Source organism: Mesoplodon mirus (assembly GCF_964341445.2).
Source record: "Mesoplodon mirus genome assembly, chromosome: 13".
Classification (NCBI taxonomy): domain Eukaryota; kingdom Metazoa; phylum Chordata; class Mammalia; order Artiodactyla; family Ziphiidae; genus Mesoplodon; species Mesoplodon mirus.
The window spans coordinates 74289272-74310732 of NC_138989.1; the positions used below are offsets into that span (position 1 = coordinate 74289272).

At 45.4% G+C, this 21461-nt stretch overlaps 1 protein-coding gene across 1 annotated transcript; it reads left to right on the plus strand.

Moving 5' to 3' along the window:
- The first annotated feature begins 782 nt into the window (after positions 1 to 782).
- SEC11C (SEC11 homolog C, signal peptidase complex subunit) lies at positions 783 to 16191 on the plus strand. The gene is made up of 6 exons (XM_082640225.1): positions 783 to 967; positions 8535 to 8644; positions 10708 to 10857; positions 12998 to 13117; positions 15087 to 15144; positions 15989 to 16191. The coding sequence occupies exons 1-6, from the start codon at positions 881 to 883 to the stop codon at positions 16040 to 16042; spliced, it is 579 nt and encodes a 192-aa protein (XP_082496351.1). The 5' UTR covers positions 783 to 880; the 3' UTR covers positions 16043 to 16191.
- The last annotated feature ends 5270 nt before the right edge of the window (positions 16192 to 21461 follow it).

The window sequence follows — 21461 nt, forward strand, 5'->3', positions numbered from 1 at the left end:
ATAAATGAATGAAATAAATAATGCATAAATGAGTGAGTGACTAAACTAAATATAATCTAGGATCAGGATTACCATATTCCAGTATTGGGAAATTTAAAAATTTGAGTTCTATTCCAGACTCTGCCACTTTACCTTGACCATGTCATTTAACATTTCTGGGCTTCTGTTTCCTCGTGCATAAAATTAATTGGCTATTTTTTCATTCAATTAACATCCGTTGCGACGCAGCTATGATTAGAGGATACATCATTGTATTCTCTTGTTTCCTTGCTTTCAAATCCTGTTACTCTTGCACAGCGCGGAACTCGGAGGCTTCAAAATTCCCGCCTCTTCCAGGCCCCGCCCACCCGCCAAGCTCATGTTTAGACTCCTCCCCTAGTCCGCACAGCCTGCCCCAGTGCAGAAGCCCCGCCCTCCCTAGTCGCAGTCATCCAATGGCCTAGATACACGGCTAGGTGAATACCGAGGGAGCTTTAGGTGTCCTCCTGGCGCCTGACCAGAGTCTCGGGGAACTCGGTTGCTCTTGAGTAGTCACTTCCCCGAGCTGGCCGACCCATATGCAGCATCACCAGCTCCCCGAGGTTCCCTCGCAAGGGTCAGACGAGGCTCCCGAGCCCGGTCGCCCCCCTCTCTGGGAGCCCTGGGTCTTCACTGGACGAGGCTCTCGGCCCGCGGAATTCTGGGAGTGGTAGTTTTCTTCCTCCTGGTTCCTTCCAGGTACGCTGGTGGCCAAGACTCGCAGGACTACGATTCCCAGACGCCCGAGCGAGTCTCAGGTCTCGTGGCCGGCAAGGCCGTCGGGCGGGGGCCTGGCCGGTGCTCCGCAGCTGTCTGTGACACCTGGAGCCCGCGGGCCGCTTCGGCCCCCAGAGAGCCCGGCATGGTACGCGCGGGCGCCGTGGGGTCGCATCTCCCTGCGTCCGGCTTGGACATCTTTGGGGATCTGAGGAAGATGAACAAGCGCCAGGTAACGGAGTCCCGCGTGGGGGGCGCGTCCGGGAGCCGCGACCGGCTGAGACAGCGGGGAGTCGGAGCTCCCCGGATGGGGCTCCCGCGAGGACAGCGCCCCGCGACTGGGGCCGGTGTTGACCCGAGGCTCCCGCCCTGGGCTCTCGGAGGCCCCGGGTTCAAATCCGCACAGACCCACGTGTGGGCACTTTCTTGTACTGACAAAAGCGCGATTAGGGGAGCGTGGCCTGGAAGGGGAAGAGAATAGGAACCCCGTCCTTTGGAGGTCGTGTGGTTGAAAAAGCGGGGAGAGATGACTCTACCGCGAGTGACAGCCTTCTGCACGTATTTGAAGGGCCATCCCGTGGAAAAGGGAACAGATTACTCTGTGGGGTTTCTGAGGCCTGACGTCCTGAAGGAGGCTGCCCCCGGATGGAAGTGGTAGAAAAGCAGGCAAAAGGGGAGAACTTCCTAGCGATGGGAGCTGTCCAGTAATGCCTCCCGACGCGGTTTCTTCCCATCCCGGGGAGTGTTTTCCCGGCCAGGCGTCGGGACTAAATAAAACTCCTCGTGCAGGAGAGCTCACTGGTGGTGCTCCATCATTGTGGACTGAATCAGTGTTCCAAAAGGGATTCCTGATGTCTTCTCTGACTTCATTCTTGGATTCCGTGGTCTGGCAGCACCTTGAATATCGGGGGCAGCTAGCGTGGGGTCTTTGGGCGGCTGGAGTTGATCTCTCACCCCTCTGGGAGAGGGCCTCGGAAGAAGACTTCCTTTTTGCCTCGCCTTAGCCTGCCCCCGTCCCCCTCTCTCTTTCTTTTTTCCGAGTAGAATTTCAGACTAGTGCAGTAGCGTGGGGGAATTTGGTGACTTGAATCTCATGAACTGTGTTGAGAACCTGGTTGCTTCTAGGTGTGCATGTCAGTGGAGCTCCCGAGAATTTCTGTGATTAAGATGAGTTGTGGCAGAGATTATCACTAGCTGGAAAAACCAATAGCTACTGCCCTGAACGTTGATGTGGTTTACAAGAAAATCCTCCAGGAAGTAGAGCTTTACTTTAAAAATCTAGACTTAATTGGGTAGGTTTTAAAAATGTCTCTAAAAGTGGTACCGATTACCGACTGCAGACTACCAGTGAACGCCTTCTGATGAATCTGTCAATCGCTAAGCCAGTTTGCCGTTTGAAAGCTCTGTATAGTCCCACTCTCAGCGATAGGGCCCGTTAGTAGCTGGTGGCATTGTCTGCGTTTTGCTAGTCTTCTAATTAAAATTCAGAAGCTCAAATCTGCCGCCTCCTTGTACTTTTTTTTTTTTTTTTAAAGCTTTGTCCTTTTGCTGTTTTCTTTTTCCCTCCACAATAGCATCCTGTGACACCTTGTCAGGCATGCTCGCTCCACCAGTCTTGGAAGAGGGACCTCCTTTTTCTGCTGCCCTTGCTTACAGTTAATTAAGGAAAGAGCCACATGCAAAAACAAGGACTCTTTGTTTCTGCAGTGAGGAAGAGAGGAAGAAAAACAGCCACTGGCATTTCTGCTGCTCTGTCAGGCACAATATCTGGTCTGAAACATTTGTTTAAAACCCGTAGACATTGGCTATTTCATCTTTGCTTGACAAAGACTGTGAGCTTGCTTCTAAACTCTGCTGGGATGATTAAGTGCCAAGCATACAGAGTTGGTAGGCAAAGATGAACAATAAGAAAAGGCACCAGTGAAATGTGGGGTGTATATTTCTAATCAGCTTGTCAGTAGTTCCATCAAAATTACATTTTCTGGATTCCAGGATTTCAGTCCTAGACTTAGATACTAGGTCCCTTAAAGATAGGGTGCTGGAAGGGTGATGTGTGGTTTTGCAGTTAGCTTGATTGTTAGGTTTCTATGTAATTGGCTATCTCTTGAGCAAGTAAATGTCTTGCTCAGAGGAGTTTTTTTTTTTTTTTGAGGAATTGATTTTATTTCCTCTCAATGAATTTTTCAAGCATAGAAAATCATACTGGAAAATATATTCTCAGTACATGGTCTTTATTAGATAAGTGGCAATATTGTATCATTTTCTTTTATCAGGGTGGAGCCCGATGTTTTGAAAACGTGTATAAATATGGCAGTCTCTATAGAAAACCATGCCTTGGGGCTTTCCTAATCAGAGCTGCAGTTCATAATGAAACAACAGTTCTTTACTAAATCCTTTAGGTCAAGCAGAGCAGGTGGCGAAGTTTTTGAACGTGAATGCCAGTGAACAACTTCTGCTTCAGGCTGATGTGACTAGCAAGGCTGATTTTACTTTAAGCAACAGTTTAACATATTATAGCCCAACACTTGAACAATGTCCGTTTAGCGCTCCATTTTCCTTGTTTGCTGTCCTGGGAATTTAATTTAGTTGCTATTGACACTTAAGCCAAGGAGTTAAAAAAAATGGTATGTAACTTTAATTTTGAATTACATTTATTATCCTATTTTCATTTATTACATCGAAGTAAGTTATTTTAATGCACCTTTTGTCCCCACTTTTGTAACCTTCACGATTACCTCAAGTGCATACTTGCACGCAGTTGTAATTTTTTTTTTTTTTTTTCGGTACACGGGCCTCTCACTGTTGTGGCTTCTCCCGTTGCGGAGCACAGGCTCCAGACGCGCAGGCTCAGCGGCCATGGCTCACGGGCCCAGCCGCTCTGCGGCATGTGGGATCTTCCCGGACCGGGACACGAACCCACGTCCCCTGCATTGGCAGGTGGACTCTCAACCACTGCACCACCAGGGAAGCCCCACATAGTTGTAATTTTAGCAAGAGACAGTTTTGAGCTTTGCTTTTCTTTCCTTCCTATCATATCAGAATGTTTTCATGTTTTGTCACACTCTTCAAAATGATTATTTTAACGGCCTCTATCTTGTCAAATTGCTCTTCCTTTAAATACTTCTCTACCCCCTCGCAGATTTTGAAATTAATCTATGCTCATCATAGGAATTTTAAAGAATAGAGAGTAGTTTAAAGTAGTTTAAATAAGACAGTCCAATCATTCATAATTCCACCACTCAGCATCTCCGGGGAGCTCCTTGTGTTTGCTTTATAAACTGTTTCACAGTTTGTGGAGATCCTACTGCAGCCTACATTTTTCACTCAATATATCTTGAGTGCTTGGTCCTGCCATTAAAGTTCTTTATTCATTGTTTCAAATAGTTCAGCAATTTGCCGTTATTTACTCAGTCATTTCTCTGTTGTTGCTCATTTATTTCCCTTTCCCTTTAAAAATAAGACTGTGATAAGTATCTTTGGGCCATAATTCCCTGTCTGCCTTTAGGTTTAAACTGGTTTAAACTGAATTCCTAGAAGTAGGGTTACTGGGCCAAGAGCAACCTCTTGATACTAATGCTTGACACTAAATTGCTTTCAGAATGGTTATATCAACTTGCATCCCCACCACTTGAATATATGCTTACCACGCTCTGAGTATTAGCATTAAAACACACACACACACACACACACACACACACACACAGAGACACACACAAAAGCAAACAAAAAACCTTTACATTTACTAGGCCAAAAAGGGGCAAGGGGGAGGCGGGATTTGGTTTAAACACTTTGTGTTCATTCGCCACTTGTGTTTCTTCTTTGGAATATTAAGAGTTTTAAGCTTGTACTTCTTTTTTGTTGTTGCGATTTTAGTGTTTTTCTTACTACTAGTTTGTATGTGCCCACTGTGTATTTCTCACTATTTATTCAACAAACTGAATACTTACTTTTTCCCAGGCCTGTGTTGAACATTGGGGACACAGCTGTGAACAAGGCTGAAATGATCCTTGCCTTTGTGGAGCTTACAGTTTAGTGTGAAAGATGCATTAAATAATTATATGCATAATTATCAAGGTGATGGATGGTATAAAGAAATACAGGATGCAGTGAGCATATATAGCAGGAGGACACAGGCTGGTCTATAGCAGAGGTTGGCAAACTCCAGCCCACTGCCCGTTTTTATAAATAAAGTTTTATTGGAATAAGGCCACGTTCATTCTTTTACGTATTGTCTGTAGCTTCCTTCCCACTACGATGGTAGAGTTGAGTCATTTCAACAGAGATGATAAGGCCCATAAACCTAAAATATGTATTACCTGGCCCTTTACAGAAAAAGTTTGCTAACTCCTGGTCTAATGGGTCAGGGAGGGCTTCCCTTGGGAACTGATGTTTAAAGTAGGACTTAAAGGTGAGTGAGTGTTAGGTGTGCTAAGGAGAGCCTCCTGGGCCCCGACAGTAGCCGGTGAAGGTCCTGGAGTGGGAAGGAGCGTGTGCTTTCTGAATCACTGACAGAGCCCGCCAGTGGGGCTGGAGTGCAGTGAGCTTTACTACTGGAGAGGAGAGGCCCTCTATCAGACAGGGGCTTTGAGATCATATTCACGCATGGAGTGTGGGATGCAATCAAAGAGCCTTATGCAGGGCATAGAGATGACCCGATGACCAGAGGTGCATTTGAAAACCAGTGCTGAGTGTAGTGTGCAGAACGCATCGGAAGATGCACGCGTGGACATCAGGAGCCTGGTTAGGAGGCTCTCGCGGTGTCCGACAGGCTGTGCTGGTGACTTAGGTGAGCGTGGTGGCCGTGGGAATAGAAGGAACTGAACAAATGCCAGACATATTTAGAAGATAGAGAGGATAGAACGAATGGGTGGGGGGTGACTGCAGACAGCTGGGTGGCTGGGAATGCCATGTATTGAGGTGAGATCACGAGCACTGAAGCCTTTTTGGAGAAGGTAAGTTCAGTCTTGAGCGTGTTGGGTTGGAGCTGCCTTTACAGACACCCGAGTGAGACTGTCAGGGAGGCAGGTGGACATCTCAGTATTGGGAGCAGTTAGCATGCTGGCGCCAGTGCCAGCATTTGAAGGTCCAGTCAGAGGAGGAGGAACTGGCAGGAAGATTAGAAAGAAAGTGGTCACAGGGTGGACAGTGTGCCATCCAGGAAGCCAGGGGCGGAGAGTTTGTAGAAGTGATCATCTGTGTTGACAGCTGCCGAAAGGTCAGCAAGGTGGGGACTGACAGTTGTCCCTTGGATTTGGTGAGCATGTGACTGGGTGTGTAGGCTGAGGGGTGACTGTAGGTGGTGAGGAAGCGGGGAAACCTGGGGTAGAAGCTCCTGAGGTTTGGCGGTGAAGAAAGAGTGTAGAAGCCTTACGGACGATGTGAGGTGGAAGGTGGACTGAAGGTGGGAGAGACTGAAGCCCAGGGGAGGGAGAAGGTATAGAACAGTGGTCCAGCCCCTGTGCGTCAGGACCACCTGCGAGCCGTTGGAGAAACAGGGATGCCAGCACCCCTCCCGTCCCATTGGTTCCATCGGTCTTGGATGGAGACCAGGTATACCGTGTTCCAAAGGCTCCCCAGGTGATTCCGATGTGCAGCCAAGTTTGAGAACCAATGGTAGAGAACAGCGGTTCTCAAACTGTGGGCCCTGGACCAGCAGCTTCAGGATCACCTGGGAACTCGTTTGAAATGCAAATTCTCAGGCCCCACGTGGGGACGCTAGCGCACACTGAAGTTCGAGAACCGCTGTTGTCAAGGCTGGTCTACACTTTCAGAAGTCAGAACCGGGTAAATCCACCTGCCACATGCCTCCTGGCCTTCCTGAGTGTCTTCAGCCCCCATTTCTCCAGGCCTTGTGCATTTTCAAGACTATTTAAAACTACATTTAAACTGTGCTTAAAACTGCATTTTAAACTGTATTCGATCCTCAAAAAGAGTCCATAACCCTGCATTCTGTCTCAGTTAAAATTATCTTTGGATATTCGAGGAAAGCAGTACTGTCCAGAGCCATGTGATCTGAGTCCTAGCTCCTAACTCACTTCCAAAGGATACTCTGGAAAGCTGGCCGGTAGTTAAGACGGGATCTAACCTATCTAATCTCACTTGCTCTGAAACACCACTAAAACTATATATAGTAAAGGGATTTTAAAAAGTCATCGGGGGCCTCCCTGGTGGCGCAGTGGTTGAGAGTCCGCCTGCCGATGCAGGGGATACGGGTTCGTGCCCCGGTCTGGGAGGATCCCACATGCCGCGGAGCGGCTGGGCCCGTGAGCCATGGCCGCTGAGCCTGCGCGTCCGGAGCCTGTGCTCCGCAACGGGAGAGGCCACAGCGGTGAGAGGCCCGCATACCGCAAAAAAAAAAAAAAAAAAAAGTCATCGGTGACTCCAAGATAGGAAGCCCAGAAAGGGAAACAAGAGCAATCAAATACTAGAAGCTGGAAAACAGAAGAGTGGCAGCTGACAGCTGGAACCAGCAGCGGGGTGACCGGAGGAGTAAGTCCGCGCTGCTTATGCTGCAGATGCCTCCAGGACTCAAGGGCTGGCAGTGCCAGGTGTCTCCAGAATGGGCGGGAGGGGTGCAGGGGAGGTGGGGCTGAAATGAATGAGATGGGCAAGAAAGCCGAGAAGCAGTTAGAGCCCAAGCTGCCCTCTCCGACTCTACTCAGAGGCTTCCCCTCGCGGGTAGAGGTCTGGAAGCTTCTTCTCTGGAGGGGTAGACAGAAGGTCTTGGAGTAAGGCGGCTGCCAGGCCTCATGGGGGCTGCACGCTGCATGCCGAGGGTGGAGAGACGGAAGTGGGTGGTGGAGGCCCCTGGAGGGCCAGAGTCCGGCCGTGTAGGTGAACACACAGGCCAGAAGAGCAGGCTCACGTGCCCGGGTGGAGGGGCTACTTGAGCTAGAGCCGTGGTGGGGGATTGAGTCGTTGCAGGGCCAGGTATGCTGCTGAGAGTGGACGGTTCAGGTGGAGGGAGAGGGTCATGGGAGGCCCAGGAATTGGGACACCAGAGTGCTGGGTGGGCCATCCACGCTCTTCTGATCACCCAGAGCAAGCGCAGGAGGCGGGCCGAGGCAGGTGCCACAGTCGGAGCCGTCCTGGAGCACAGTGAGGGCGGGCAGCCCTGTGGGCCCTAGCTCCGTGGTCTCCGGTGGCGCGAGGGCGGCTTAGAACTACATGCGGACTCGGGTGGCCTTCCTGCCGCGTTCTTAACCAAATATTTGATGCTCATCATTTAAAACATTTATGAAAACCCTAAACATCTAGGTGTTCACAGTTTCTGTTCACTTTTGAATTGTAATTTCCGCTGCAGAATAACCTCACGTAGGACAGAGTCCTGTGAGACTAGGATTCTGCACCCTCGTTTGGGACCTTCTGGCCGTGGGGCTGAGGAGTGTTCTAGGTGAACTGTGGGCACGTCGGGGCTCTCAGGTTAGACCTACGCCCTCTGCACTAGAGCGGGAGGCCAAGCCATAGAACCTGAGTGGTGGGTCCCCTCAGGGTGGAAGGTTCTGGGGGATTCTGGAGAGGTAAGAAGAGTCGTACAGAGGCCTTAACAAAGCAGGTCTCACAGATTACTCTGGTTTTTTTATTTTTTTCCTTTTCTCTCATGGAAGGAGAGAAGATACATGGGCATTCCATGGTCAGAAGTTGAAATTCTACCTAACTTTGTAGCTTGTGTGAACTAGTTTCATGTCCTAAAATAACAGCTTTTTTTTTTTTTTTTTTAAACAAGCACATCTCCAGCTTTGGGTTAGTGAATATTCTGTCACCGGTTCTTACTTTCGGTTTGGCCTTTTTCGTTCCAGCTCTATTACCAGGTCTTAAACTTTGCCATGATTGTGTCCTCTGCGCTCATGATCTGGAAGGGCCTGATCGTCCTCACTGGCAGCGAGAGTCCCATCGTGGTGGTGCTGAGGTGGGTCCCGCCGCCGGCCCGCTGCTGCCCAGGACCCAGGAGCAGCGCGGACAGCCCAAACTCCGTGTTGTAATTGGATAAAGTTTTAGAGTTTTCTTTATTGATTATCTGTTTTGAGAAGGTTTCTTTTTTTTTTTTTTTTTGGCTTTTGTTGAAAAATCTTTTTCAACAGACAGTTGAGGCCTTTCATCATGTTGATGTTTGTGGTCCAGTGCAATGTGATTTACTTTCATGTTTTAATGTTTTAACCCATGTTAAATGACATTTTAATAAGATAGTAATAATGCATTATTTGTGTACACACTGATTTTTAAACATAACTAATTTAAAGCTCTTACTTGGTTCTCTTTGTCCCGCGTGGGCAGGGAGTCTGTGCCCAGCATGGTGTCTGGTGTTTTCTCAAGTTTCTTGAGCAGCGCTGTGGTAGCTGACTCCTCTCTTCTCAAGACTCTCAAGACTTTTACTCTTAGAAAGCACAGCGTATTCATCTCAGAAAAGTTTATACTTTAACTTCCCAGAGCCATGAAGTCGTCCAAGGGGAGAAACGTAACAATCAACTTGAAATCAAATAGCGTGTCTGTGAGCCCTGAGGTGCTTGGAGGTGCTCTGTGCACTGTGTCTCAGGTCGTTGAGTCTCCCTGCAGTGGGAGTGGAGCCCTGTTGTTCCACAGGGGGATCAGCGGGCTGTAGCAGTGACGCGGGCAGGGTCGCCGCTGGCCAGAGCAGGAGAACCAGCACGCAGGCTTCTTGGCTCCCAAGCCAGTGCCCTTTCCCTCCTCTGGGCCCCGCTGGCACGTGATGGGGCAACAGCTCTGGCCCGGGCTTCACCAGGCCGCCCTTCTGTGGCTGGCCAAGGGGCCTGCTTCTAGAGATGCAGCATTGTCATAAACTTAGGAGCCTGAGGATGGCATAGTTCACACACAGAGCTGAGGGGGCCTCTAATTCACTGGTGTTTACACTGTGCTCCAGGGGTGCCCGAGGGTCCAGGTGGATGGGTTAGGAGGGAAAAGGTGACCAAGCTCACGGACTGTAGACACCTTAGCCTTGCTTCGGTTGTGACAGCTCCACTTTTATGTACTTTATGTGACTGTACTGTACCTGGTAAGATTTCATTTGAAGGAAGGATTTTAAGGCTTTTGAAAAAAAAGAAAAAATGAAACCCCTCAAATTCAGATGGGCCCAACAAACATGGAAGCTGAAGTCCAACAAGGCCACGTCGCCCGCATCTCACAGTCACTTTCGGCAGAGCCAGAACTCGGTCCGAGGTGTTCCAGCCCTGCTTCAGTCACACAGACACACTTGCGTGCAATGTGTATTGTGAAATTGTATTGAAATTGTGTTGTGAAATTGCAGTACATGGGGACTTTTTTTTTTAAAGCATCCTTTACAATTCTAAAGCAGTTTGGTTTGTCAGCATAAACTGTTGACATCACGAGGGATGTGTGACCTTGGGGAACACTGACCTTGGGGGAATCCCTGGCCCTTGAGGAAAGCAAGTGTAAGTTGTTATTAGTGAAACATTTCAAAGGACTGCCTTCCTAATGGGGCACGATAATGACTTGCTGCCAAACTGCAGTGCACTCATCCTGCCTCTGAGACTTGTTCAGGGAGTTTTTTTTTTTTAAAAAACTGCTGTCCTTGTTATCACAGACTGAGACGGTTTTCTAGAAACTTCTTCCCACTGCGTGTCTTCAGGAATTTTGTCAAAGGAGTAAAGATGAAGCAGTAGATGAAGAAATTATCCTAAGCATTTTAGCCATCATTGGCTTTTACTTCAAAGAGTCCACATTTTTCTTAGTTCTTTTTCTACCTAATACAAACTGCAGAGGGACCCACTGGTGCCCTTTTCATGCTCAAATCCAAGAAGAAATCTCTCCCTTTCTCACCACTATCACCTTGAGCAGTCAGAAGGAGATTGCTGTGGTTTGTTTTATAGCTCATAGACCTGCTTGACTGTTGATGAAAGTTGATATTCTAAGTGGTATGTTTGTTGTGTTCTTTATGGGTTGAAATGTTCACCTGGTGTGAACAGAATTCTGATGTGACTTTGTGTTTCTTTCCAGTGGCAGCATGGAGCCAGCCTTTCACAGGGGCGACCTTCTGTTCCTAACAAATTTCCGAGAAGACCCGATTAGAGCTGGTGAAATCGTTGTTTTTAAAGTCGAAGGCCGAGACATTCCAATAGTTCACAGAGTAATCAAAGTTCATGAAAAGTAAAGAGGCTTTACTTCTCTCTGGTTTTGTTTTGTAGACAAAACTGTGGACAGTTTGAATGGTTGATTAGAAAGTAGCAGAAACACTGGATTATGTTCCTAGTTTTGCCATTTAGTAATTGGGTGACTTTGAACCTGCTACTTAACTGAGTCTGTAAGATGGGAATAATACTTTACCCACAGTAACTCACAGGGCGATTATGTGAATGAAATGAACTGATGTTTACTAAAGCACTTGAAAAACTTGAATTGCTGCACAATGTACACTGGAATGTATTCTTGCAGAATATTAGTTATTTGAAGGAGTCTCAAAGAAAATCATATCTCATGGTAATTGAGGATAATTTTCGTAAGAGAATTATCTTCTGAAATGCAGAAAGCTACCTGTTTCTCAATGTCACTTTGGACAAACTGGCATTCTCAGCAGTAATATTAGCCCTGGATGAATAAAAATTCCTTTCCCCATCTCTTCCCATGATTTGATCATTGCATATCCTGCATTAATTCTCCCCACCACAAATGGCTTTGCCTTTTCCTTAAATGCCAGTGATGACTTATTAAAACACTTCTTGGGAACCAGAAACAATGACTTCTAGCTCAAACATATTAAGTTTCCATGAGAGAGTACAGTCACATGATTAGCGAAAACGTTACATATGTGGTTATTCATTTACCTTTATGCAGCTTAGTATAGCATTTTACCTGCATGAGTATGGGATTAAAGTTAGGTATATATATTTGTATTTTTTAAATAATGGAGCATTGCTCATCCTCTGTGTGTGTGTGTGTGTTTGTGTATGTGTATCTGTACATTTCTGGTATGAGATTCTCATTCCATTCACTGATTCCAGGTGTTCCCCAAAGATGTTTGATACTGAAAATATTCACTTCATTTTACTCTAAACATTAGAATGATGTTTCAGTTTGTGTTAATACACTGGTACTGCACTAACATTACCTTGTTAGTAGTACTTATTAACTTACTGATGAAGAAATATGCTCAGTCATGATGCGACAGAACTCTCACCTGATTTTAAAACAATGTCCAAAGATGGGAAATTGTGCATTTCCTGTAGAGCTGCACTAGCCAAAGAGTTTGCCACCAGCAATATATGGTTACTGAGCACTTGAAATGTAACTAGCGTGAAATATACACTTAGTACCAAAAAAAGACAGAGAATATCTCAATAATAATTTTAGATTGATTATATGTTGAAGGATTACTTTTGATATATTGAGTTAAATAAAATATATTATTAAAAAAAGATGAGAAATTGTTCAAAGTTAAGGAAATAATGGTGCTTTGCTGTAATTTTCATGAATTGTGAGAGATGGCCCAGGTTTTTCTACTCTTAATTTATTTTATAACCATGGCTGCGAATCAGCTCGCTCTTTTTGGCGTGGTTTCAAATCTTTGTGGGCTTTTAATATTTTATCAAATTATTTAGTGCATTTTCTCATTTGTCTTATTGAAAAAAGACCCTCTTTATAGCTCTATAAGGCTATAATATTGTGTTTCTAGTATCAAGGCTGTGTAAGCACCAGTTTACAATGTTTAAAATGAATCCCCCCTGTCTCTTTAACATAGTGGTTTTATGCCGTTTGTAATTCCTGTTTGTTTGCAAACTGGATTGTAATCCACTTTGCTCAGTGGTGAAGGAAATAAGGCATTAACACATCCCACATTTGGTAAGGAAAAATAAGCTTGAGGAGAACTAAGAGCACATTTGTGTTTGAATTACCTTGTGCTCAAATCTGTGTAATCTGGGACCAAGTTCATGTGTCGAGTGAAGAGGAATATAATCTGTGTTAACCAGTTGGTCCCTGGGGATGAAGAACGGGTGGAAACAGATGCTGGAGCTAATCATTGCCTTCCTGGTGCCCTTGTGCTTCACCATGCTTTTTGGTTATCAGGGTAACTTAAGTGTTTTAGAATTTAAGTCTACAAAATTGTCATTAGATTTGTGCTTTAGTTGAATGGTTGTCTGCCAGCAAGCATCTTAGACCAAGAAAGATCAAGTTATCTTTGACTGCTTTTCTCAATGCCCATATCTGCCTGTAAAGTGTTGGCCAAGCTAATACTTTTCTAACGATGCTGTGCTGAAAATAATTTTTGAAAGGACATTGTTTTGCTTTCCAGAGATAATGGAGACATCAAATTTCTGACTAAAGGAGATAATAATGAAGTTGACGATAGAGGCTTGTACAAAGAAGGCCAGAACTGGCTCGAAAAGAAGGATGTGGTGGGGAGAGCCAGAGGGTGAGTGAGGATTAACTTTTAAGTTATACAGAAGATTCAGAAGCCAGAAAAATATTTAGAAACAAAGAAACCAAGGTTAATAGAATTATTCATTACAAAGATTATACGTCAGGAGAGTTGTAAGCAGTTTTACTTTGTACTGTAAAGACTAAACAAAATTCAGAACTTCCTAAGCACCTAAAATCTAAAGCTGAATGCAAGTATGCTATCTATATCATGGGTTTAATTCTGTTTTTGAAATAAATCCTCACCTAGAGATTATTTATAGATTTTAAATAACAATTATAAGAAATCCTTTCAGAAATAACTACTGTGTAACACTGTGATGAATATTCTAGATATTCCTTGTACCTATATAGATGTGTGTATGCATATATAATATATAATTTTACATAGAAGAGTTTTATTTCTTCACCCAACAGCAAGTTGCAGATAGCTTTCTGTGTCAAATCTACACCTATCTTTTTTCTTTTTTTTGCGGTACGCGGGCCTCTCACTGTTGTGGCCTCTCCCATTGCGGAGCACAGGCTCCGGACGCGCAGGCTCAGTGGCCATGGCTCACGGGCCCAGCCGCTCCGTGGCATGTGGGATCTTCCCGGACCAGGGCATGAACCCGTGTCCCCTGCACTGGCAGGCGGACTCTCAACCACTGCGCCACCAGGGAAGCCCTACACCTATATCTTTTTAAACGACTGCATGGTGTTCCTCTGAGAATCATAACTGATTTCACTAGTCCTCTTATGGTCAACATTTAGATTATCTCCTGGTTTTTACTACTAAGAAAAGTTCTGTGATAAAATTTTTAATACCCATCTTTGCATAACTGTTCCAGCCATGAGTTCTGCTTCTGATTGACACAGCAGAGAGTCTGTCCCGTTATTAAATACCATAAAAAGAGATTCTCCCCCTCTCTTGGTGGCCTTTTATATTTAACCCTTTCTAGAAATGTCTCCTTTTGTTGAAATCCCACCAGCCGTGTAAGGCCGGAGAACACCAGTGACCATTTTCTAAGGTGCAGCTTTATTCATCAGCTCGTAGTTTAAGGCCTCTTTCTACCCCTTTCCTCCCTCTGCTCACCTTTTAACCATTTCTCCTCTATTGCAATAATCCCACCTGAATATCTGCAGGGAGATGACAGAGACCTGCAGCTGGTCAGTCCTGTATTTCTAGACACTCTGGTGCGAGGCTGTGTATAAGTGAGAGGTTGATGCTACTGACTTTAAAGCAGACTGGAGGGTACTAAGGGGGTGTTACCTTGTTTCCTATCAGTGACATGATTGAGACTTGGGTCAAACTGATTCCATATTGACATTAATTTTGTCAGCATGATCATTGGCTGGTTTATCCTGGCTTATCCTCTCTGGGATCATAATCATGTTTGGGTATAAATTACGGGATTCACATTTGTGTTCACTGCCCAACCGACTTCTTTGTTATATCTGAAAAGTGCTGTGCAATGAAAATGATGAGGATTCCTTCAGTTACAAACGATTGGGTTGGCCACAAAAGTTTGTTCGGGTTTTCCTGTAAGAGCGAAACTCGAACGAACTTTTTGGCCAATCCAATAATTATTCATGTGCTTTCAAAGCTCTCTCGCACAGCAGTTGATATATAGGCTCTCTGAATCTTACATCTCTACTAAGAAAAATTAAGAACTCGATGCGCCCTTTCTGTTGTACTACTGACTCAACGAATTATTTTCATTCTGTTAGGGTGAGATGCAGCAAGTGAAGACAAGTAGCATCTCTAGATCCTAATGTGCCTTCTTAAAAAGTTGTCCTGGCTGTCAGTGCTGATGCTTTTTACTAGTAAAACCTTCTGAGACAGGAGTGAATATTGTTTTTATGGCCCCAATCAGTGTTGTTCCCAAGGAAGACTTTTTCCTATGCTGATTTATAGTGTTTTCAAGTATTGCTATCCTTATATTACAGACACTTTTTACACTTCTGGCTTTTATCCCACAATTTAGGTTTTTACCATATGTTGGTATGGTCACCATAATAATGAACGACTATCCAAAATTCAAGGTAGGAATTTATGTGTACGTCTTTATTTTTTAAGAAAATATTGGCGCTTTTACACATGCAACTGTAAAGATGCAGTCTGTTAAGAATGTTTGGCTAGCTAATTCTTCTGCAGAGTATTTGTAGTTAATTACAAATTAATATACTCATTTAAGTTATCTGTTTTAAATTATTGAAATTAATTATTGAAAGTAAGTACTTCCACCTTTTACGTTTATATAGTGTGTTCTAAAATGGCACCTACATATTTTTTGCTTTTTATTATGGAAATCTTTAAACATACGAAAAAAGTAGTACAATAAGCCCAGTAATGCTTATCTCCCAACTTCAACAAAAATAGTATCCTTTTTTTTTTTTTTTTTTTTTTTTTGCGGTACGCGGGCCTCTCACTGCTGTGGCCTCTCCCGTTGCGGAGCACAGGCTCCGGACGCACGGGCTCAGCGGCCATGGCTCACGGGCCCAGCCGCTCCGCGGCATGTGGGATCCTCCCGGACCGGGGCACGAACCCGTGTCCCCTGCATCGGCAGGCGGACTCTCAACCACTGCGCCACCAGGGAAGCCCCCATATTATTTTTTAATCACTTGAAACACAGTAGGAAACCTACACGTGAATGAGTAGTACATTAGCAGTGTTTGTTGGGTGTGTGATCCTTGGTCCATCAATATATTGGGGGGTTTTAACTGTTATGTGTTATTGAACGGCTCATTTGGAGAACAAAGCATGTGGAAGAGGTCATCTTTTGATCCTGTCCTCAGTCCAGTATTGACCAGACTTTATCTGAATACATTTATAGACCAAATTTATCTGTAGTCCTCACAGTAATTTTCCACTGTGTTTTCTTTGCAGTACGCTCTTTTGGCTGTAATGGGTGCATATGTGTTACTAAAACGTGAATCCTAAAATGAAAGGCAATTCCTGGGACCAGACAGAAATAAATTCTGTTGAAAAAGAGAAAAGCTAATATATTTGAAATGTTCCACTTTCTGTATAAAAGGAAACATAATGTGGAGACGTTTTTGTCTTGTTTGAATAAACGATTCATCAGTGAAGATTGTTTTCTTTTGTGGACTCTGATTTGAATGTGCTCAATCTCTCTGCTGCTCGTGGTAATCATTCTAAACCAAGCTTGAGGGTCTGAAGCACTTCAAGAATCAGGCAGGCCATCTCTGGGCCTGGCCTGCTAGTGGGATAATGCATAGTCCAAACGTGATATAGTTGTAACACCTGAGTTTCAAAAATAAAATTCTTCTCATAGCGTTTCCAGGGGAAACAGACAGGCCCTTAAAAGAAAATGATTTCTTATTTATTGAAGTGTAGTCTGATAAACGAATAAAACCTAAAACATTTTTAGAAGGAAAGGTGTAATCTGCTTTGTTCTTGTGGTCTGGTGTATCTTGAGATGGTTGGGTAAATTATTTGAAAAGTGTCTGATAAATTATAACAGTGCGTACTCCTTTGACAAACTGCACAGAGCACAGGAGGGTGGAAGGGCTGTGTCCTTTTCCCCCTCAGTCTCCCTCTCCATTTCCCAGGGATCTCCACCGTTACAGTTTAGTTTCGTTATCTTGGCACTATACGCAGTCCTGAATATAAAACTGTCCCTCGTTAAACCATCTTTCAGACCCTTGTGTCCCAGCTGCTGCCTTAGGTGCTGGGGATACTGAGTCCCACCCTGGATGGAGGTTCCAGTGTAGTAGAAGGAACAGGTGATAAACTGACGTGTGATTTCAGGAGGGACAGTTGCTGTGGGAAAGAAGCAGATAGAGGGTGCTTTTCACATGGGTCAGGGAAGACCTCTGAGGAGGGGACATAGAGCAGAGTTAAAAGAAACGAGAGGAGGAGACTTTCCTGGTGGTCCAGTGGTTAAGACTCTGTGCTTCCACTACAGGGGGCAAGGGTGGGGCAAGGGTTCGGCAAGGGTTCAATCCCTGGTTGGGGAACTAAGGGCCAAAGAAGAAAGAAAAAAATAGAAACACTCCCAGGGAACACTGGTGCGGCTGGTGCCCGGACCACACTGCAAAGTGTTAAGGGAATAAAAAGGAGGCCAGTGGTATTTTCAGATACTCTCTTCAGTTTTGCCAAAACGTTCTCTCTTCACCAAACAATACGATGTTGACATCCTTTTCAGTCCGAACTTAGAAATCTACCTCATTCTTTCAGGTTTGTTCAATTGTGATCTAACAATTTAGAATCCTGCCTGGTCACTTAACCACCCATGGGCCTTGAGCATAACTTCCCTCAACCTCAAATGGAAGATGAGAACTGCTCTCACCTCCCTGTGTGTCCCCAGGAATTAGTAGATGATTCCTTAGCCCAATGCTGCCCATGTACGCAGTTTGCACTCGGTACGTGTCACCCATGGTTACGTGTGTTTTCCTCTTCGGCATAACCTGTGCCTTCACTCACCTGTACAGTCACTTTGTGACTGAGCTGTGATTTGGGGAAGATCAGCAGGTGTGATCCGTGGCGGGCAGCCTGCCCTTTAATCCTTAATCTCTGCTAAAATAGGCCGTTGCAACAATAATGGACCTCATCCTGTTGAAATCAGTGAAGTGAAAGAAAAAAAAATTTACAGGATTCTTTCTAAAAACATTATTCTCTGGTGCCCTTTAATAAACTCTTTTTAAGAAAAATAGGTTTTTCTTCCCTGAACTAAAGGTGGAATTTCAAAATGTTGGGTCAAAACTTTATTATTTTATCATCTTTCTGGGGTTCTGTAGTTGGTTAATATAAACTTTAAAAAGCTCCGTAATGTGGCTAAGCTTTTCGGTAATCCTTTGAACGTGCCTGACATTCTGAAATAAACTTTACAAAGACAGGTAAGAACCCAGACACAGTTCAGCCAGTGCCATTTGATTGTGGCTCGTTAGAAAGTATGATCTCTTTTGGCCTTTTAGAGGCTACTGGTCTTTATCAAATGGAAATGATGGGAGTTAATGCTGAATCGATGTTCTTTTATCTGGAGTCTCAGTTGCAGCCTCCATGTCTGGAGCGAGAACCAGGCCTGTATCTGGGCAGACAAAACTAGCACTGCGATGTGGCAGTGGATTCACTGAGTAGAACCTCTTGCTGGGAGCTTCTGGGACACACATTTCTCACGTGGTTGAGCAACTGCTTTTCCACTTCACGACAGCTTAGAAACCTCAAGGTGAAGGTGTCTGGTGGCTACCGGCCAAGCAAGGATACCCACCGAGAAGGGAGAAGACCAAGTATAAAAAACAGTGGAAGGATTTCAAGACACCACCTAGTGGAGAGACAGACAGCCCATGTCTCAGCTCACAAAGGCCTCAGTGATACACAAGGATACTTACACAGAAGCTGAATGGTGTTGGCTATACTGTATTTTAAGATCGATTTAGGTTTCTATCAGAAACTGGAAATTTTCTGATCAAAGCCCCTACTATCAAAGCCAGCATGGTAGTATATTTGTTACATTTATGAACCTACCTTACACGAAGTTATCACCCAAATTCCATAGTTTACATCAGGGCTCACTGTTTTGGGTTTTTTGAATTTTATTTATTTTTTTATACAGCAGGTTCTTACTAGTTATCCATTTTATACATATTAGTGTATACATGTCAATCCCAATCTCCCAATTCATCCCACCACCACCTCCCGCCCTCTACTTTCCCCCTTTGGTATCCATATGTTTGTTCTTTACATCTGTTGTCTCTACAGGGCTCACTCTTGGAGTTGTACATCTTATGAGTTTTGCCAAATGTGTCATGACACGTATTCACCATCGTGGTATCATACAGAATAGTTTTACTGCCCTAAAAACCTGCCTGTTCATCCCTCCCTCCCCCCACCTCTAGCGACAACTGGTCTTGGTCCTGTCTCCATAGTTTTGCCTTTTACAGAATGTAAAACAAGCGACACCACAAAACAGAAAAGGAAATCCTCTGGACACCCTCACTCCTCCACTCCTCCACGTTCTTTAGTTCTCTCAGTTGCTCTGGGGCCCCAGGTGGCCTCTCTGGGATCTCATGCCTTGAGGACATAGCTCCTAAACGAATATGCAAACAGTAGTAACTAATAGGGGCTTATTGTCTACCTCTATGAGGGGTGGAATAGGGAGGGTGGGAGGGAGGGAGACGCAAGAGGGAAGAGATATGGGAACATATGTATATGTATAACTGATGCACTTTGTTATAAAACAGAAACTAACACACCATTGTAAAACAATTATACTCCAATAAGGATGTTAAAAAAAAAAGTATTTACATTTTAGTCATGAATTTGTGAAAAAACCCAAGGCCTTGCATGTGGGGTCATTATGGATGCCCGAATAGCTGAGATAGAAAAATCAGAGGTTTGGAGGAGTGGGAGTTCCCCAAGTCTTTGGAATCACACTTTTGCTTTGGTTACATGGCAGGGATTATGTCTGAGTTGATGCAGCCCTTGCACAGCTGCTCATGCCCACGACCTGCTGAAAACGGATTTATGCAAAATGCCTGCCACCCACCCACCCTGCAGCCACACACACGCCCATGTGTGTGCAGGTAAGTGGCTTTTGATGGATTAACTAGTTTAAAATTTCCGTCTGAAACGGGTTAAATGAAAAAATCAAACTAACAAGTTGGTATCACTCAGGCAAGTGATAGAACTTACAAAATGGGAATCCCAGAGGGACTCTGACAGCTAAAATGTAAAAGGGAGATTAAGGGGTTTAAGAGGAAACTTGAAAAACAGCCGAAGATAGAAAGATCCAGGAGAATCGGTGTGGGAGTGGAGTGCCACACAGCGGCTATAGTTCCTCCCTGCTCTAAGCTGGGCGCCCTGAGTCCGCAGGAGCCGCACCAGGTCCCCTCCAGGGCCCTGCTGGGTTTTCCCATCAGAAAGGCCTCTCACTTGAACCCAGGCCCTGTGGCCACGACAGATGTGACAGGATGTCTGCCACCAGGACCTAAGCTCTTGGAGCCTCCACTGCACTTTGGAGCCACATTCTCCTTCCCTCCGTCACTATTTCCAGCTTTTGCCAAGTGGGGAGTTAGGAAGAGGAGGAAGAAGAGGCCAGCAGTGCGAAGGAAGCAGCTAGAATAGGCCCAGGGTTTTGCATCTCTAACTTGAGTTTCTATATTCATTTTTCTAAGTTTGCCTTCCTCAGTGGTTTTCAGTCCTGGCCACCCATTAGAACCACCTGGGCACTTTGAGGAATCAGGGTTTCCAGGTCCTGTCCCACACCGTTTGAAAGAGAGTCCTTGCAGGTGGGACCCGATGCTGCAGTTTTAAAGCTCCCAGGTGACTCCAGTGGGCAGCCGGGGCCTCGCTGGCTTGAGAGCAGCTTCCTTACGCTGCATGGGACAGGGTGTCCATGAAGCAGGTCAAGAGTTCCTCTTGTGGAGGATATTTCTAGGGCAGGAGATCCCTGCACCCCAGCCCCCTCAGCTGCCAGAACGTCTGGAACCTGATTTACCCACCTGGCCTTTACCATAGGGCAAATGCCTTTCCCGCAGAGCAGGCTTCTTCACCCACCTCCTCCTTGGAGCAATCTCACCAAATTCCTCCCTACCTACAGCAGTCAACATCTGGGAGGGGTACTTGGGGCAGTGTATGGAGAAACTGGGGGCCGGGGTGGGGGGCAGGAGGTGGGCACTTTGTTCCCTACCTGTATAGGTGTCCCTAAGTCAGTGCTTCCCAAACCTTGACTCTGCATAGGAATCGCCTGGGCATCTTGTTAGAATGCAGATTCTGATTCAGGAGGCCGGGGGTAGGGTCTGAAATTCTGCATTTCTAACAAGCTTCTAGGTGGTGCTGATGCCGCCAGTTGGAATAGCAAGGCTCTAGGATGCTACTTCCCTCCGCCCCTTTCTTGGAAGTTTTTGGGGTTTGGACCAACTGGGTTAGGTGGCTTCAGAGGTTAGGGGACCAGGAATGAGGGGGCCTGGCATCCTTACTCAGGGTAGGAAGAGACTATATCGATTCGGCTCAGACACGGCTGCAGGCATGATGCTGCTCTAGACTAGAGCCCAGGTGAGGTGTGTCCTCTCCGGGCCTGGTGACAGAGCTGTGACCTCATCCACAGAAAATCAACCTCGACCTCCAGGCAACACGGAAGGATAGCACCACCTCCCATGCCCTCTGTGACTGCCCGTTTAAGGCCGCCATCTGCGCTCACCTCTCCCTCCAGCAAGTGCCAGTTCCTACCCTGCCTGTTTCCTTAAAAACTCCAGGAGACATTATAGGAGGCAAGGTACATAAAAGTCTCTAGCTGAGAGTGGGTGCTCAATAAATACCTTTGTTGGGTGAATGTGAATAAAATAATATGCTCGAATATTCTGCTTAATATTTCCAAAGCACAGGCAGCAGAATGCGG

Excerpts from the sequence above, each read along its gene's own strand:
- SEC11C (XM_082640225.1), top strand. The coding sequence starts at position 881 with ATGGTACGCGCGGGCGCCGTGGGGTCGCATCTCCCTGCGTCCGGCTTG. Across the intron at positions 968-8,534 it reads GGAAGATGAACAAGCGCCAG|CTCTATTACCAGGTCTTAAA; the intron begins GTAACGGAGTCC and ends TTTTCGTTCCAG. Across the intron at positions 15,145-15,988 it reads ACGACTATCCAAAATTCAAG|TACGCTCTTTTGGCTGTAAT; the intron begins GTAGGAATTTAT and ends TTTTCTTTGCAG.